Raw genomic sequence first — 19,529 nt, 5'->3', positions numbered from 1 at the left:
TGAGTGTCAGATGGGCTGTCAGTAAATAGCCAATAAAAAAAATGACCTTGAATTCGGCCGAACTCGGCAAAGACCCTGATGGACCAAAAATAGAAAATCGTGTGTAATGCATAGAGCATTCAGAGGACGTAGAATTTTTACTAGCGCATACAATGGTTCCTATTATTCATTTCACATAAGTTAATAAATAGTAACTAAACCAAGTTATTAATTCCCTGAGTATATTTATAGAATGACTAGCGACCCGCCCTCGCTTCGCTTCGGAAACATTAAAACACACATGAAACCAAAAAAAAAAATAAAAAATAAAAATAAAAAAAGTAGCCATGTTCATCAGGGACAATGTCGGCTTCTAATGGAAAAATAATTTTTCAAATCGGTCCAGTAGTTTCGGAGCCTATTCGAAACAAACAAACAAATCTTTCCTCTTTATAATATTAGTATAGATAAAAAAAATAGGTGTCTTAATTAATACGTATAGACTCGTATATTAAATTTTAGAAAGCAAAATTTTAATCCGGTACTTAAAGGTAGGCAGACGTTAAGAAGAATTTTAAATATTAAATATGTTTCTGATATATAATTTATTGAAGACATCTTTGCGTATCGATGAAAGTGGAAGTTTCTAATCGATGACTTTTATACGAGATCGCGATTTATACTAATGCAACACACGTCATTGACAAAATAAACAATCTAAAGTGTGCGCGCATCATGAATACAAAAAGAACGTGAGGCAAGGATTTTAGGCAATGATATTTTTGGCTCACTTGAGTGCCTGTTGGTGTAGTGGGTAGTGTACATTCTGAAATCACAATACTTATAGATACATAGCGTTTTTACTGTCTCGTCTCGTGTGCATTCTCAATGTATCTTATGTGTGTGCATATACAGCTTGTCAAGCGACGCATTTACCATCAGAAGTGGTTTGAAACCGGTCAGACCGGCGCCGCTGTAGTCGCTTCGACGAATCCCCGATGCATCCAGCTCACTTTTAAAATGATACTTTACTTGGCAAATTAAATAATACATAGTACGTTTATGACCCGAATTGGCTTGTATAAAACAAAGTAATTGAATTTACGCGCATTTTGTACATGGAGGGTATTTATAATTTATGGGCAGAAGTGAACATATTCGAAAATCTGGAAAACGACCTGCTTATTTAATCCGATATTTTTTTATTAAAATAAGTAGCCCAAGGTTTGCAGAGTATTTATTATATCTTAAGCAATTACGTTACGGTCTTTTTTAGGCCATATAAGATTATAAAAAAAAAAAGAGTTTTAGTTGAACTTCATCTTTCCGATTTACAAATCTAAGTGAAATATAGATGGCATTTTCGTTGTATTAGGAGTTTATGTAAATGCAGATCTTTGTAAGTCCTTACCGGAACATACATTACGAAAATAGCAAAAATATACTCTGATGGGTGGATCACAAGTGGAGGGTGCGTCTGTAGTATATATCTTAACTTAATGGTATCCATCTTGCGCCCCTTCGATATTCAATAATAGACTAACTAAACTGAAATACATATTTATTGGTTGATACTGTTGATTTAACTTAGCCGGTTCATAAGTTAGGAAGACTGAGTTTGTTCTCTTTACATTTACTTTTATATCTATATATTCTTCTGTAGCTGTGTCGTATTTCAAAATCTGTTCATCACAAACGCCGATTTCCCCTTTCGGCTAATATTAAACAAGATATTGATTATGTTGTAGTTAGTTATTTGTTATAGGATTAAACAGCAAATTTTCCATTCTGACCTTGTGGCTATGCGATAAAAGACATTAGTCATACAACCGTACCTGAATCCTCCCACAGTCCAATCATAGGAGACGATGATTATTAAGTGTCGGAATTACTTGATAAGTACAAAAGGATTTCGGATGTCTAGGGTTAAATCACGATTATTATGGGATCATTTCAAAACTGTCACAAAATTTGTTTTCATTAAATGATTTATTATTTTTATCTAGTGACGCGAAATTGGTTAATTCGCTTTATAAGGGCTTTAATTATTTTTACAGTCAGTTCTTATTAGTAATTCCTCATTATGTTCTTATTTTAGCCGCGTACACAATCTGTCATTTAATAATTAGTCACTAGTTTCAATGGAACATTTATGGTGTAATAAGACGCAATCCTTTTTTAGTCAATAAGGAACTAATTTATTGTAATTCGTTATCAAAATAATAACTTATTAGGGGCTTGTAATCAGAATGTTGTTCTTATATGTATTTAATATGTTATTATACAACAAATATTGTAGGATTAGTTAAAATTAATCCTTTAACTATTAAAAGACTGTAATCAATAATTTACCATTGCAAAAATTTAGGTAGGTATATTGTATTAAAAGCACATTAACCTATAACTTACAAATCTAGCAGAGGGTAAACAAGACAATTGTGATTGTAAGGACAAGGAGACATTGGCTCTGAGCGCCCGGTCAAGGTATCCGGGCCAAAGGTCGATGACAGCGTCGACTTGTTCGCACGCTGTTCTTACCGCCAAAATAATTGAGTTAACTATTAAATTCAAATGCAATGTGAATACAAAAAAATAAACAATATTTATAGCCAAATCTAACCTGATGACATCGATTCATTTTCTGATTTCGGTGTTGTGGGAGGCAGTGGTAAAGGCATCGTGGGGAGCGTCGCTGGTGCTGGATGTGGTTGCTGAGGTTGTAGCTGTTGCTGTTGCATATTGCATGCACCCAGCAGAGACTGGGCTGTATTATAAGTGATTCCGTCATCGTAGCTCCATAGCTCGAGGGCTCCATACTCGGGCGACGCCAAGGATTCCGGCGACATAACCATGGCCGGTGGCAAACCCAGTGCCGAAGACGATGTCACTTCTGAAGAGCTCTCTTCAAGCATTCGCAGCGGGAAGCCACCGTTATTAGACCAGCGGCGTCTCATGTCGAAGAGCGCGTCATACGCTCCAGCATCCGTGATTACCGAGGGACATCCTCCGACGTAGGCTTTCACTTCACTTTTTTCTCGCACTAAACTATCTAAACGCGTCTCTACAGACATACACCACTCGTCAGCGCGTCCGTTCAAAGCAAACGATACGTTATCCACGTTCTCGACTCTCATTCACTTATTAGTTTTGAAGCTTGATATTTGTGATGATGTTTTTCAGTCACAACACAACTCGTTCAACAGGTGAGAAAAGCACGCGAATTTCACGAGTTCCGTCGATGATGCAGAGACGGAGATTACCGTGTACGTTTGAGCCGTAAAAACGGACGTACCGCACGCGCGACCGTCGTCAACGGAGTACATAGAGCGAGCGAACAAACGACGCGGCCGCTCTCACTACTCACTGCCACGGTCGACCGTGACGTCACGCCACCCCGCGCTCTCCTACTTCACCTCCCCGCCGGTCTGCACCCGCAACCGTGGCACAGAAAGTCAAGTCGCCGGCGACAGAATGTAGCGCGCCGATAAAACACCCTCAATTTATGAAGACTTGTTCTATCAAAACAACTTCGTAGTTAGTTACGTAATTTTTGAACTTGGGAAAGCAAATTGCCAATTTTATGAATCTTAATTGTGATAGTATGCGATCTTTGTAGACTTTTAGAGCTGAGGCACTTCAAAAATAATGTTAATTTTGTAATAAGTATTTTATTTTAAACCGCTACGACTCTACCTGTTCACAGATCACTTTGAGCTCCTTTTTAGGCCGCCTTCATATTGTCTGAGGGACGTGTTCACTTCTAAGGCTTGGTAGCGCGGATCCTCTTGTGATGGTATTCCATAATGAACGATCCTCTGTCTCTAGTGACATTTAGGATATTTTATCTAGATAATTTGAATGAATTTCTTTTGAGCAACGTAGTCCATCTGATCTTAAAACGAAACGCGGCTGAGATTAATTCATAGAAACATTTGCTCGATGGATAATGATCATGCGACTTATCTCTGCCGCCGGTATGATCTTTTAATCTGTTTTATTTGTCCCAATAATTATCATTTAATTGAAGTGAGCATTAGGAACTTATTATTATTATTATCATTAGGCCGGCAAGAAGTGGATGAGGAGAGCCGCAGACCGGGCTCATTGGTGTAGATTGGGAGAGGCCTATGTCCAGCAGTGGACGACTGTGGGCTGTTGATGATGATGATGATGATGATGATGATGATGATGATGATGATTAGGAACTTTCTAACATACCAAAAATAGCCTATTTACTCAGCGTTTTTCAAATATCTAGAAAACACGTTTTGGAAGTAACATAACCAAATAAAACAACATGTCGTTAAATAGGTATAGAGTCATTCAAGATTTTTTGGGAATAAAAAAAGAATATTATTCCTGCTTAAAGAAGAAACAGGCTAATACTAAATGGTGATTTCTACTTTTCTACATAGGTATGTAATTAAAACTAGTTTTCGTGTTCTCGGACGGAAAATGGCAAAGTTCTATATTCCCGACTGACAGCTGTTCCTTGCGTGCTCTTTTCAGAGCCATTTGAAGCAGCTTGCACGAATATCATTTTTAAATATCAGTTCTTTAAATATCCCGCCGCCCGCGTATCGACTAATGGGTACTGGGAATTATTCATAGACAACGTAAATGAAGACACTCGCTTTGAAACAGCAGGTTGAGGTAGCAATAGTATCGTTTACCAGCCGAGCTTCGAACGTAGGACTGTTTAGCGGCATTTCTGGCAATAGGTAGATTAGTTGTGCCTGGCTTATACGCCCTACCACAAATCTCATCACGAAGTCTACAATTTCGCTTCCTCAGTTGTTTTAATATGGATAATGGATAGTCGTTCGATGTGTTATTCGTATTGTTCTTATCATTTTCCTACAAGGGCCCGTTTCGTATATTCATGTCCCAACATAATAAATTAAAGTACCTCATCGCTTTACCGAATTCCAACATGGCACTCTCATTCATTGTAATCGTATTTAATTTTGCTGAAGAACTATTTATTGCAGCTGATAACGGAGCTATCAACGTAGTTCTAGAAGCTGCAAAAAGTGATGAAATTTTACAGTCATTTTACATTTGTTGGCTGCAAGGTCACAGGATCGCAATGATTGTAATCTGTCTGATATTAATCAGCAAATACGGGTATGCGACCTCAACCTCAACCTACTACTTCGTCTTCTATATCATTCCCTCACTGCTGAGGATCGCGACCACATGTGACGCTCCTCACCGCACCGGACCGCATGGTACAGACTACCACCAGTGCTTACCTTACTAGATCTGATTGTCTGGCTGGTATTCTGCCCACGGCACGCTTGCCCTACTAGTGTTTCGTAATTATCTGTCAGTATCAGTACCTTAACTTCTTTGCCTAATTTCCAAATTACTATTTAACGTTATTTAAGTTCGTAAGTTCCTCAAAACGAAGAACAGCCAATGTCCTCCTGAGACTTCAACTTTATGCCTCACAAGTCACTCACTGTATCCACGTGCCTTGAAAACGCATAACATTAAGTATAACATGCAATCCTACAACAAAATCAACATACAAAATCCCCCAAAAACAGTTTGAAATAAGTCTATGTTAACAGTTCAAATATGAAAGTCGTCAATCACATTTGAATTCGTGAAGACCTTCAAAGCCTTCCAAAATTCATTTAGACAATAACAATTTCTATCTAATCTCGCGATACCTGTCTTTATCAACTCGCTTTCAATAACACTGCAAACCTAGACCTATTTTAGACGCCCTTAATAAAGAGATAAACACAACCTAGATTGAGTGTTTGGTTAGGTAGCTGGTAGGTAGACACGGTCGGCGCGTGACATATTGACACGAATCACTTATGTGTCCTCCAAAATACAGGCGAAATAGAACGATGACCTAAATAGGAGCATTCAAGATATCGGTCCGTTCGTTGGTAATGTTGAAGGTAATATAAGATTGTCTAAGTACATTATTGTTTCCAAAATGGTACCGAAAGTTCGTTTGGATTACATTGAGTTGTAGATTTGGTAATCGTACCGTTGCTAGTTTTCGCGTGTGAACCGATGTATAACAAACAAATCCGTGAAGTGACGACGTGATCGTTATCTATTTTGTAGCCGAGTGATGGCAGCCCTGCCGTGGTTGCCTGTGAACATTGCTAAGCTCGCGTCACAGCATCACGTGTTCTCGCGGAGCGTTGACCTGCCAATGTTTTGGAAATACACAGCACAAAGCCACCTAACCAAATCCGTCATGCAATTAAAAAAAAAACAACGATTTATCTGCACATAGTGTAGTGACATTTCTTAAACGCTCTGTTGGAAATAAATAATTTATTATTTCAGTTTAGCACTCGTTTAACTATGATATCGCGTAGGCGCACGTGATTTGTCTATTTCATCTAAATTTGCGAAATATCTTCGAACAACCGGTTCGCATACCTAATAATTAAAAATTGTTGATATACTTTCGTGCATGAATTTATTTACATTAAATGCCGTCTTATTTTATCAGCTTGTAAGAAACAAACCGGTTTTTACACTTGTACATAATATTTTTAATAGAAAAGTCGTGAATGAGTTCATCTCTTTTATGTAATGTTAATGATTTTTATTAATAACTGTGTCGTTAGTTTGATTTTTACAAATTGTATACTTGTTTCCGAAAACAAGTAGCAACGTTACGGCAACTGGCAAAGTTCGGAATATCACAATTCAACTAAAAAAAACAAATACTTATAAAACACTGAAAAACTTAACAAAAGAAGATGTATTATAAAAATTTGGGGTACTCGAAACAACACATAAATATTAAATCTTCGGAGAACTTACAAGACAAAACATACAACGAAATTAACGTCAATACTTTTTTAACTGACTGTACCGGGCTAAGTGTTTGAACAGTCGTGATGTTGGCCAGTCGTGCGTGCAGTAAAATGCTCGATTGGTTCCTGTTCTGCCCCCCAACCCCCCGACCTCCCCCCGTGCCGTCCTCATTGCCGAATTACTTCCACTCAGACATAAACCGCAATTCCTGATTCTTACTTCGCAAACGTATTAATTTCTCTATTATTTAGGTACATTAAATTAAAACTACACTATCTACTTTTAACTAACATAACAGGCATACTTATATACATATACAATTACGTATTTTGCTTACCTATTTGATGAAGAACGGGAGAGCAGGCTTTAGAGGGACAAAATACAAAACATTACAATAAATGTGATAACAATTCAAATGTTTTAAAATAAATTCTTACTTCAACAAACGACAAGATTTTACAAGTAAATTGATAAAGTTTTAAAAAAACAGATCAAACTAGACAAAAACCTAAATTACATAACAACAAAAACCATTAACAGAGTGCTAAAACTTAAATGTAAGAGGTCTCGCGAAGTTTCATTCGTTACAGCCTTGTTTTCGCTATTCAGCCAGCAGTTGGCCTGTTCTAGCGAATTTTTTGCTCTAAAGTTTTCCATTAAATGTAAATTAGAGATGAAATTGATCGATCTATCGAGTGCTCCATTCAAGGTTAAACTATACAATAGGCAGCTCATTATTGACATCGCAATAGATTTTAATTCTAACTCCGAGCCATAGTCTTTTTTCTAGAGCATTGTATTTATAGAGCTTGTAAACCTTTTTCCTTGTTTTAAAGCTGTCAAAACCTCGTACACTCAAGTCGATTAATCAATGAATCGAGATTCTGGTTTTTTTTGTTGATTGTCTTATTTATTCTGTTTTTGAACTCAACGAACTATACTTTAACTTAATTTTTTGCAAACTTTATTGAATGCTGAGATAGATACAACTTAATCTTGTATATGCATATAGATAATAATTTTATGTAGCGATGAATGATTAATATAGCAGAAACTTGGCAGTACGCCATAGAATCCTTTGTTGTGGTTTCTAGAAGAAAATCAAAATATGGAAGTATGCTTTTTTTCGCAAACTATATTGTTTCTTGAAAATATCACAATACCTCATAGAGAAGATAATGGAAGATTTCCATACCTGAAACAAAAACAATGACATTAGAATTGACCAACGTCTAAGCATTATTATGATAAGTTTGTCGAAATAAATTCGGTAATGGGGTGTTTAAATAGAGTGTTCCTATTTGACATAAATTTTAAAACAAGCATCCACAAGAATACTTTCGGAGTTATTGTACCATTCAAAACGGGCCGGGTAGGCGTCATTTTCATGTTTTTACTAGCGATGTGCAGGCGCATAAAAAGTGGACTCGGCGGAATGGTTCGAGTAAGCGCAATTAAGACCAAGGTCTCCAGGTTATCAAACCCGTGTCGGCGACTCGCGAAGTTGGCCGCGCCTCGCTGCTGTCGCAAAAAAATGTAGCGACTAATGAAGTCGATGGTATTAAAAGATAATGGCGGGCTAACACGCCGTACTGCATAGCCTTCACTGGTCGCAAAGCTTCCATCTTTCGTTTCGCAATATTAAAATACTTCTGCACCTAGACAACTAGTTTTTTATACATATGCAGCAAGCTCTTTCACATGTTAGTACGATTGTCTCGTAATGTGCGCTTTATATTTGATATGTTCGTTGTTATAAATTACGTTTTTTTACAACTAAAATGGTAATATTCAGAGTAAATGTACCGGACTTTCCAACTACGCATAGTGTGTCAGTGAATGGCTTCTGGCTGTGAGCCATGCAACTATTGGAGGAAGTCAAGGGTACGGTGCATCTATTGCATACTCAATGCTGAATCCTGTTCGTTGACACCGCACTCGACAGCAACCGATGTCGTTTGCACCACCGTGACCTGCTAAGGAACCATGTTACCGTTCCTCGTAGTCCCACGAACGCTTACATAATGCAATCTAGACAATGTTACTGATGTTACGTGAACCTCGCCTTTCGGTCGAAGACTTTGACTACACTTTCGCTTGTATCGTTCGTGTATGAGAACGACTTTCAAGAATTTGCAATCGTATGATGTACGAGCTTAGAATACTAAAAGGTGGAATACAAAACCCTACACTGATCCGCTGTAAAGCTTAATTCTAAAGGTGGGGATGCGACTGCTTTTTTGTCAAATTTATAACCACGTTAAAACTAGAGATGTTACAAATCACTTTTTTAGTTTTTGAAAAACAACTTTGAAATAAAGGCATTTGTAGGGACAATAATTGTGTGTATTCTTTCCCAATAGATTGATAAAAAATTGTGTTTTCACTTCCTTGTAGGAATTGTCTAAATGTTAAATCTCTTCTCGTTCCAAAATGAAAATGATCAGCATTCTGACCGTTAATTGTGGGCATCAATTTGATCTTGTTGTGTTGTGTATGTTTATAATAAATACAATTCATCACAATAAGGCATACGGTTTTAGACAATGAACGTGAAATTTCATCAACAAATAAAGGAAAAACCATCCGTTCTGATCCCGCTGAATGTCCAAACGGATATTAATCATGATTAAAGTCAACTGAATTTAGTAATTGGACTGGACGCTGTTTTATGAGCGTATTTACGAGCTTTCCGACGAGAACTGGTTATTTTTGTGATTTTTATAAAGTCATAATTTACAATATCTGTTTCGTGATTTACATGAAACGTATTTTGAATGTACAATAAAAAATAGATCTATAAACGTTGAGGCAAAGGCAGCTTATGCCCATTCATTTCATTTAAGATGAGACATGAATAATTCAATAAGTTCCAATTTTTTCACCTTCGTATTATGTGGCGTTTATTCAGCAATATTGTATGAGCTCTAAATACGTCGATCTACAAGGAGCTAAGGATTTCTGAGACGCTGTCGTTGGGCATCGACAAAAAGAAAACTTTATTACAAACATTTATGAACGTAAAACGTGACACGATCCAACAGCGGTCTATAATGGAATCAAACTGCAATTAGGTCATAGAAGCAATGCACTATCCACTCACAACCGTTGTATGCGCGTGCACCGAGTTTCGATGGAATAGTTGTATGCATAACTTATTACCCTGGCATTCGTGCTGCTAATATTAGGCATGATTATATAACAACCGAATACTGTTATGCAGTACTATTGTTAGGATGTTTCGATTATAAATACCGGTGTTAGGGCACGTTGAAAACCTACCAAGTTAGATACAATGATCCTATCACTTTATGTCACAAAGCGCTTCGGACGAGTGCACAGCCATTGAAACTTCAAAAGTACATCTTCAAATTTACTGGTGGTAGGACCTCTTGTGAGTCCGCGCGGGTGGGTACCACCACCCTGCCTATCTCTGCCGTGAAGCAGTAATGCGTTTTAGTTTGAAGGGTGGGGCGGCCGTTGTAACTATACTTCAGACCTTAGAACTTATATCTCAAGGTGAGTGGAGCATTTACGTTGTGGATGTCTATGGGCTCCAGTAACCACTTAACACCAGGTGGGCAGTGAGCTCGTCCACCCATCTAAGCAATAAAAAAAATTAAAAATGTAAAGATTCAGTGATATCCAAGTTGTGGTGCCTATTCACGCTACGATTTTTGACCGGCAGCCACAATTGTTTAGTTAACCTTATAAAGATAAGCATGGTATTATCGTCCCAGTCAAACCAAAAGTGTATTTAGATTTAAAAGATGGAGGATATAGCATTTATCAAATACATTCTATGCATTATAATCGTAGAGGTTCGTATTTTTTTTAATGTTTCTCATGATATTCAGGTCTGTGTTTTTATTTATTTTTTAATATTTTCCTATATTTCACACATATTCACTTGAGATAGTCTGTCATAATTATATCCTACATTACAGCGGTGAAGGGTCGATATTTATAGAATGACCCACAAGCAAAAATGACTTGAAAAGCCTATCGCGTGTTGTAATTCACGTAGGCTTTCTGGCTTAAAGAGCTTTATAGACAATTATGACTTTATGAGAACCATATCAACGCTTGAACACTGATATAGACAGTGTCTTCCAACTATACATTTACATTTTAAAGGGAAATCAGAAGTAAACTTGTGTGTAGCCTTCGGAAATACATTCTGAAAATCTGCATTTTATCTGTAAATCCAGTGTCTCTCTAAGCCAATTAAAAATGAAGACACGAGGACTCATGTCTGATGGTAGCAAAACTAGCAGTTAGCTCATCTGACTTTGTTCTATCTTTTATCGTAATTTTGAAGTCAAAACAGAATCACTTGTTTCAAGATAACTTAGGGCAGGAAAGTTTATGGCACTCAAAATTTGTGGAGTACAACCTTCCACAATCGTATGCCTTATGAAGGCATTTAGGTAGGTAAATGTATGAGGGCTACTGTGTATGAATGAAAGGAATTTCATTTTTATACATTAAACATTGTTACAAATAATCAATGTTATTAAATGGGTATAATTATCAGAATCAACAAATTTTCACGCACACGCCGTATGTAACGCTGATTTTTAAAATGTTTTCTTTTATTTTACAGAAATAGCCAATTGAAACAGCTATTTATTTCGTTGACATGAGCCGTGTCGTCTCGCCGTGGGGAAACGTTGACTCCTGGCGACGGGGTTATTTGCCAAAACGCACTGTTTGCTGAGATATAATAGGAACGGATTGACAGCCTCCATCCTCTTCAGCGTCGGTGCCAAATTTGCAATTAACGAAAAAAAAAACCTCGACTTATTTTAAACAATGTAATGGCATGTGTGAAAATTTGCAAGCTATGCGTAATTACATTGAGATCATAGTTATTATTTAGGTCGACCATTCTGGCCACAGATGGAACGCAAATGTTGAAAATGAAGAACCATTATTATCTAACAAGTCTGTACTTGTACGAGATGTACTCCATATAATCCTAATCTCGAGTCCGTAAATCAACTTCCGCTGTAATTTTACAAGGCAGGGTTTAATTTGCTAAGGTAAAATAATTGCACGTCGCGAGCCCGACAGAACAGACTACCGCAAATAGCATTGGTAGCAGTACAAATTGAAGGTAATTACATCTAATTGTGAGTCACGGTCATGGCCAATAAGCACCAATAAGCAATAACATGAGAAGGTAGATTGAAGGTCTGGGTGTACCTTCGAACAAAGGATCAATTTTATTTACTTTATGATAAAGTCGCAATTACGAATATCGACCATGTAACATTGACAATTAATGTCGTAATGGCTCATCATTACGCTGCGCATCTCGGCATTGTTCTCAACGAGCAGACATGTCGTATATTTCATTCACTCGATAAATAATTTGCGGGCCATTTGTATGTTTGCGCGGGAAATACTGCACAGCCTATTAAGGGGTTTGCCAACAAACTGTACATTGATCGACTCAGAGGAACGTTTGCCCTAGTTATGCTGGACAGCCGCCAAGGTCTTTTCTAGTCATGGCTTTAGATATTTGTGGATATATCAATTCACAATAACATTAAACACCACTACACTTATCTCATAAGTTCAAATGGATTTCGCACATGCTAAATTGGATTCTCACCCGCGAAGGTCATCATAATAAGGTTATTTATCCAAAACTAATTTAATCCGGCCAAGCCTTTAGCAGCAATATATTTACTAAACCGTCGAACTTGAACAGAAAATTGAATAGCAACAAATATCGAAGTCTACAGCGACCGTGGTCACGTACCAGACAGGTTTACGATAAGAAATACTTAAAAGCACAATAAAATATGTAAAAATAAGAAAAATAATGGATCGCGAGCATAGTGAGTGTTTGGTAGTTAAGTTTTCTGCCCTCGGGTCACGGGCACGTCTCGCCGTATTTATAGCGTCATAACTTGCAGCAATGATCGCTGGACGTGAACGCAACCGGCTCTATTACAAGCGGGCCTATTGTTCATTCTAGGAATAACGCGGAATGGTCTCACCGCCTAACCAATAAGTGCATTTGTTTTAACTTCTCTTTTCATTTCATTGCTACGGTTCGAGCAACTTTACTGCCGCATTGCATTGTATAACATTATTTCCTTCCTACTACTACTGTGTTTTCTAAAACGAATGTGCCGTTTTATTAAACAAGATCAAGAGGATTGCGCGTTGGTTTTTTCTGATGAGAAATGAACAAGTAAGGCTTATTTCGAGAAGTCATTTGAAAGACTTAGAAGACGTGTTCAGTAGAATTTCTTCAATTATCTTCGAAGGTTGGTTTGAATCGCTTAATATTTCAAATAGATAAAGTTTAAATTATGTCGTATATATATATATATATATATATAGGTGTAAATATTTTCATTTTGTGAATAGAGTAACGTTGTATATTTTTTTTGAGATCGGAGGTCATTAAGTGAATGACCGTCTTCAGGTATTTATTTCTTTGCAAAATCATACAAAGGAACGTTTGCTGGAAGTCATCAAATTTTTATTACGTAGCTCGAGATAAAAATCTTGTGATTTTAATGAAAGCGCGAAATTGCTTTTTTATTGTGTCTAGCGACATTATGAGCTGCCGTGTACGTTCTGTACACACGTAGAGTGTACACTGTTCCCTTCTGACATTTACGTGTTCTTAATGTTCCTTTTACTGTATTTAAAGCGACAGATTTCCGAATCACGTACACAATAAGTACAGGTACATGTGTCGACATTCAGCTGTACTAATTACTCGCCCCAATAATTTTTCCTCCATGTCTTTTATAGGCTAGCATCGAAAGAGAGTTAGTAAATACAACCCAACACTTGTTAAAGAGCATCAATTTTGATCGTTTTGCTCGTAATAAGTTTCAATTCATTTTACAATTACACATGCCCTATGTAGAGATAATTATTCTCGTGGATTAATAAAAAAGTATCTGGAATTTTTTTAATAAAATAAATATAATTAAAATTTGGTCTGGTAAAGATACAATAAAGTTCTCTTTTTTTTATTATTGAAACCTATAAATAAATTGTATGAAAATTATCGAATTTTATAAACTTCTAGCATGCCCGCTATCTTTTGTTGGTGTTAATCTGCCCCTGAAATACCAATAACAATTGTACCAAGTTTCATTACAATCATATCAATGGCTTGTAAACACATAAAGGACAAACGTATGAAAATGTTTGATTTTTATTTAAATAAATTACTTTGTATTGGTGAAAGGACTCACAGCGCACCTAGCGTTGAGTGGTTGCTAAAGTCCACGGACAGCACAACCAGAATGCCGCCACGCACATTGAGAACAAAGGTCGAATTTTCAATTTCATTACATATTTTTTTAACTGAAGTAATGTGTGTGTTCTTAATACAATTTACGTGTGTCGATGATTAATTTTCAACATCGACACATGAAAAAATAGGAAGCCAATTTGTCACCAACGCTATATTAATAAGACAGTTTGGCGGCATCAAGGCTCAAGATACGCCGCCGCGTTATTATGTTTCATCGCATGAGATATATTCTACGAAAATAGATTGTAAGTTGCTTGAAATCATTTTTGTACCGACGTCTTGTAGCGTATATTAAAGACCCTTCTTAATGGCGGAAGCATAATGCGGAATATAAAACGTTCTGTTGTAATTAAATATATTGCAAATATTATTGCCGACATAAATCACGCGGCTTACAAGCTCCTTGCAAATGAATACGAACTAATACAGTTTTCAATATCCAACTCAAGGAGTCAAGACACAGCGTATTAATTTTCCGTTGGCACCTGCAAAAATGCTAGGGGCCAGGGTCTAGCTGCAACCGGTCATAAAAGATATGTATTGAACCCTTGCTAAAAGGACGATATTTCATAACGTTATAGAAATACTGAAGAGCGTACTTCAATTTAGAACAAGAAGAAATATGTTAAAAATTATCTTTTAAAAGCAGTGTCGATGCGCGAAATTTTTTCAGGTGATGTAGCTACAAGGGCTCTGCTATGCCGAGATAGAAGTAAGAAGAAGAAGAAAAAGAAGGAGATAAACTTACAACAGCCCCTAAAGTCATAAGTTAATCCGGAGATCTAGAAAATTTTTTGAAAATGGAAGTAGTTGCTATTGAGGAGATTGCCCCAAAGAGTGAAACGTACGTATTTGTTGGTGAGATCAATATTATTCACGCAAAAAACATTAAGGTTGTTGTTATTTATTCATAAGGACACGTTTGGGGCTCTTACAAAAGTATCACTAATGACATTGAAATCATTTATGGAAATCCGAGTGATGTGAAAAGTGTTCGACTAACATTTACAAAGATCAACACAACTGACGTGAAACTTAGTACTTCAATGCCAAACGATCTAAGACCAAGTCAGCATTGAACTTTATCTATGGAATGCACATGATGTATAGAGCTCGGTCGAGTGCGCTGTGACGACATAAGTCATGAACAACTCATTAACAACTCCAGTCGACTTGCTCAGTGACTACCGTGCCCTTGGAACTGCGATAACCAAGCGTCTGTCGATATTCAAACGTCGCTGGTTACGCAATATTATTAAACTCTGACAAGTTTGTTCCAGTTGAGGAACAATATATGCGATTGAGCATTGCACAAATAGTCTGTAGTTTAACGGGTGAGAAGTGTAGGCCATTCTTGAGTTTAGAGGCGAAAGTTTGATGTTGATACCTCACAGCGGGTGGCGGTATTCACGTTGTTCTATCTATGAGTCCCGGTAACTAGTCAAGGAGATTATGAGGTCTTCTGTCCTCTGGAGGAACAAAGAAGTAATTGAGAAGTTCTATAGAATCGGCGAATGAGACGCAACTCATTAGTTTTACGCAATTGGCTTTTTTTTTTATTTTCTTACGTCAAATGTGTAAATTTCCCAAAGATCGTCTTATTGTGTACGCCTGAGTGTGTGAATGAATTCCTTCGGAATACTAGGTCGTTGACGTGATTCTATAGAAGTAACTAACGTTTTGAATTTCTAACACGCCTTTATTTATCTAACGGACTGTTTCAAGTGAATTTTGACCAACTTCAAGACGTCTGCTAGCTTGAAAATATGCGCACGTATCAAGCATTGATTCAATACAATAAAAATTTGTTATATTTATCAGGAAATGCCGAAATTAAAATTAACATTTTTAATTTTGGCATTTTTAGCGTGCTATTTAAAGCATGATATTTAAGCGTGTTATTTGCTTTTTAAGCTACATATTATTATTACTGTTGTTTTAATATACTTGGCTTAGTATTGAATGTGATAAATATTGTTATTTATCAGGAAAACCTACGAGCTGTTCAACCCACGAAGCAGGATATAAAACATCTAAATTGTTTTCTGAACCAAATTGGCCTCATAAATCTAGACAATTGCTCTGGCCTGGAACCTGTGCAACAGGAGGGTCGTGCAAATGGGTCAGGGATGTAAAGCCGACTATTCGAATTAATAAATTGCCTACAATAACACGAACTGTTCATTTTGGATCAAATTCAATCGTTCTCTCGATACACATTTTAAAATAAACACAAAGATCTAATCGTTTTTCGTTTTTGCTTTCCTTTAAAATTGTGTCTTAAAAATAAAGTTATTTTTACTAGCGCGATGCGAAATTTGTATATGACATATTATGAGGTCGAGGAGTTTTCCGTCGTCGACGCAGCCTTGACCCGTACGCCCGCATGCCGCACTCCGCTGACTCAACGGAGTCACGCGCGGCAACGGCCGTGCATTCTGCACTCTGGCACTGCGTCATTATTACCAAACACACGACTGCCGAAGACAGCGACGCCGATCTCGACAGGGATACGTCGGACGTCATCGCAACGCTGTTAGAAATAAAACAAGTCACTGGCGGTACAATTACAATTAGACTTAGAACTGGTACTGGTGCAGCTAATCGCATTTCTTGAAGGCCAGTTCAAAGACAGCTTGAACCGAAATCAAATCGCTATATTTCCGGTACGTAAATGTGTGGGTATATTGGAATGATACTAAAAAGCGCATCCTGCTTAGGAGACCGGTAACTGGGCCACGCAATCGGGACAAGGCTGCGGAGGACGTATTATTCTATCAAGCACACTCGATCTCGCTGCTATTTCTGGTCTTGCACTGGCCTCGACATTATTTATTATACCATCATCAAATGGTCGGAGCATTTATCATGTTATAATTTCTGTAGCTCTGGTCTCTTCGTTAATTGAATGTGAATTACATAATAAATGTTTTCGATTTTAAAATAACTGCGGTCGTGTTAATGATATCCTAAAATGCAGAGCGGTTATGTCCTAAATTATCATACTTTATCTACGAGGTCAACCTTGAAGCTCTTTAGACGGCGGCATATTTACTAAATCGTTAAACCGATAAAAAATATGAGTGCGACGACAAGTCGGACTTCTGTCTAGCAGAACGCTTTGTGATTTGGTAGTATAAGCACGGGAACAACTCCTTCCGCGTCTATTCCGAGGTTGTGATAATTTTTTATCTAACACGACCTCTAGTCTGTGAAATAATGCACTATGTTATCGACGGCCTTCCTCGTTAACAATGTTTGAATACGCTGATTTTAAATGAGAGATAAAATTAATATCATCGGATCTTGAAGGTCTTCAGTAAGATTACAGGGAAATGGCAAATAGTTTACAGTTAATATTTGAAAAACGTTAAACGTTCGCGAGGGCCTATATTTAGATAATCACATGGCATGTAAAGTTTTTAAAAATTTAGAAGGTAAATTCTTCAATGAACATGAGTCGCCGCAATTCCTAATTGTTTCCTATTAAATGTTATTAGTGCTTTATTTTATTAGTGCTCATAAATTTCTAGTTACAACTTGATTGATTGATATTTCCTCTGAGTAAGAAAATCATTGAGTAATTTGTAAAATAAATTGTGTTTCATTATAGTCTTAGAAGATTTTAGAAAGTACAGCTTTGATCTTCGACTTTGATGATGAGAATTCTAGGGTTTTCCTGCCTTTATTCCATTCGAAAAGTTGCTTAATTAAATACAATACAATTTTTAATCCGATTGGGAAGATGACAATAAAATTCCTATTTTCGTTGTAAAATAAATCGCTACATTTGGAACAAAGTTCCAATCGGTAGCACTATCAGATCAGACGTATTGTACGTATTATTCATTTCATAGCTAAAATACCTTTGATATCTTAATTTTTAGGTAAGCTATGTACGGTAGGTACACTTTTTTCATTTCTGTTCTTATTTTGGGTCAGCTCTTTCGAAACTTTATTAAATTTCCTAATCTAATAATGGTTGTACGATTTTAAGTATTCCTTTTCACAAGATGTTCAGTTAATAGTACAAATGTTTTCTAAAGAAGAATGTTGTAACACTTCTATTACAAATCGAATTACATAACTTTGATATATTTATAATTCAGTTTTGTTCCACTTGCGCTGATCACGACAATGTTGCAGTTATAAATAGTTAACTTGTGAAAACACGTCAAGTCAAAAAACATATACCTTATTTTTAGAAAATCTATTTACTTTTGGACTAGCTTTACCCATAGCTTCGCCCGCGTGTACTACAGTTTATGTCGCGTGGCAAGAACCAACATTTCGAAACCAATACTTCTATACTAATATTATAAAGAGGAAAGATTTGTTTGTTTGTTTGTTTCGAATAGGCTCCGAAACTACTGGACCGATTTGAAAAATTCTTTTTCCATTAGAAGCCAACATTGTCCCTGATGAACATAGGCTACTTTTTTTTTTTAATTTTATTTTTTTGGTTTCATGTGTGTTTTAATGTTTCCGAAGCGAAGCGAGGGCGGGTCGCTAGTATGGAATAAAATGGTGAAATTAAAACATCCAAATCTTGCATCTTAACAAATACGCATTTCTTTTTGAAATAATAGACATCATTACTGTATGCACTAGGCATCAAATTTTGCCATAAAATACAATAAATATTTTATTAAAAATAATTGTACGAATGCCTATCATGGACATCCTACATCAAAATGTCACACGTGTAATTTTTCCCCCCTTTACAAGTGCATTGTGTGTGTTTTGCAGACTTCTAAAAGCCTTGCGTTATCTACGTCCAGCACCCTTGATCCACTTAACGGCGTAATCTCAGGCGCGTTGCTGGCATCTGATAAACACAACTGCTTGCACGCTATCAAATTTATGTATAATGTATTTTTAAAATGACTTAAGAAAACATCCTTGTTTCTAGACATTGTGCTCAGAGAAACGTATGTAAATGTCAAGTTATTTCCCGTAACAAAATTAGACGGTAGTTTTGCATAATATTCAAATTTCAAAAATAACATCTTAGTCTTCCGTGGTTACGATGGCGCGTTCGTTGGAAACAATAATAGCGAAAGCAAACTGTAAAAGTAGTTTTAATTTTATGTACTTCAAAATAATTAAAAAAAAATTGGCATCTCGGCAAGTCTTCTTTTTTCCTTATCGGACTTGAAGGAGTCTCGCAGGGTATGAGCAAAACTTATATTAATGAGAGAAAAAAGTTGTGCGATTTGTTTTATTTAGTGTTTCTTGAGGTTTAAATGTATAATAACGGTGGTTTATTAACTGTGAAAGTGCACAATTGTGGGAAAATGAAACAAAGCCGCTGGACTTAACTTCTCGGGATCCTCCAAAAAGCCTACTGAAAAAATCTCAGTAAATGACCACCAATTTACTAATTTATTTCATCCCATATCATCTCATCTCATCTGATTTCATTTAATTTCATCCCAGTTGATTAATGCCTCAAATT

The 19,529-nt window shown here is 36.7% G+C and overlaps 2 protein-coding genes and 1 long non-coding RNA gene across 4 annotated transcripts in view; 1 reads left to right on the top strand and 2 right to left on the bottom strand.

Moving 5' to 3' along the window:
• Positions 1-701: 701 nt before the first annotated feature.
• On the bottom strand, positions 702-3,121 carry LOC149502185 (ecdysone receptor). Its single transcript, XM_089730302.1, has one exon. The coding sequence runs from the start codon at positions 3,111-3,113 to the stop codon at positions 2,595-2,597; it is 519 nt and encodes a 172-aa protein (XP_089586428.1). The 5' UTR covers positions 3,114-3,121; the 3' UTR covers positions 702-2,594.
• Positions 3,122-4,093: 972 nt separating this feature from the next.
• LOC114248713 (uncharacterized) overlaps positions 4,094-19,529 on the bottom strand; it is a 254,874-nt gene continuing 239,438 nt past the window's right edge. Inside the window, exon 4 of one of the 2 annotated variants that reach the window (XM_089730306.1) lies at positions 4,094-7,972. In XM_089730306.1, coding sequence (XP_089586432.1) covers positions 7,932-7,972 — 41 coding nt within the window. In that variant the 3' untranslated portion in view covers positions 4,094-7,931. The remainder of the gene's footprint in view (positions 7,973-19,529) is intronic. The other variant, XM_089730305.1, reaches the window with a different exon arrangement.
• Positions 13,130-16,613, top strand: LOC149502184 (uncharacterized). The gene is made up of 3 exons (XR_016323651.1): positions 13,130-14,316; positions 14,745-14,929; positions 16,060-16,613. It is a non-coding gene; the product is annotated as an uncharacterized LOC149502184 (long non-coding RNA).

Source organism: Bombyx mandarina, chromosome 10 (assembly GCF_030267445.1).
Source record: "Bombyx mandarina strain Sakado chromosome 10, ASM3026744v2".
Classification (NCBI taxonomy): domain Eukaryota; kingdom Metazoa; phylum Arthropoda; class Insecta; order Lepidoptera; family Bombycidae; genus Bombyx; species Bombyx mandarina.
The sequence above is the reverse complement of the archived record's forward strand: the minus strand, read 5'-3'. Positions and strand labels throughout refer to the sequence as shown.

Excerpts from the sequence above, each read along its gene's own strand:
- LOC149502185 (XM_089730302.1), bottom strand. The coding sequence starts at position 3,113 with ATGAGAGTCGAGAACGTGGATAACGTATCGTTTGCTTTGAACGGACGC.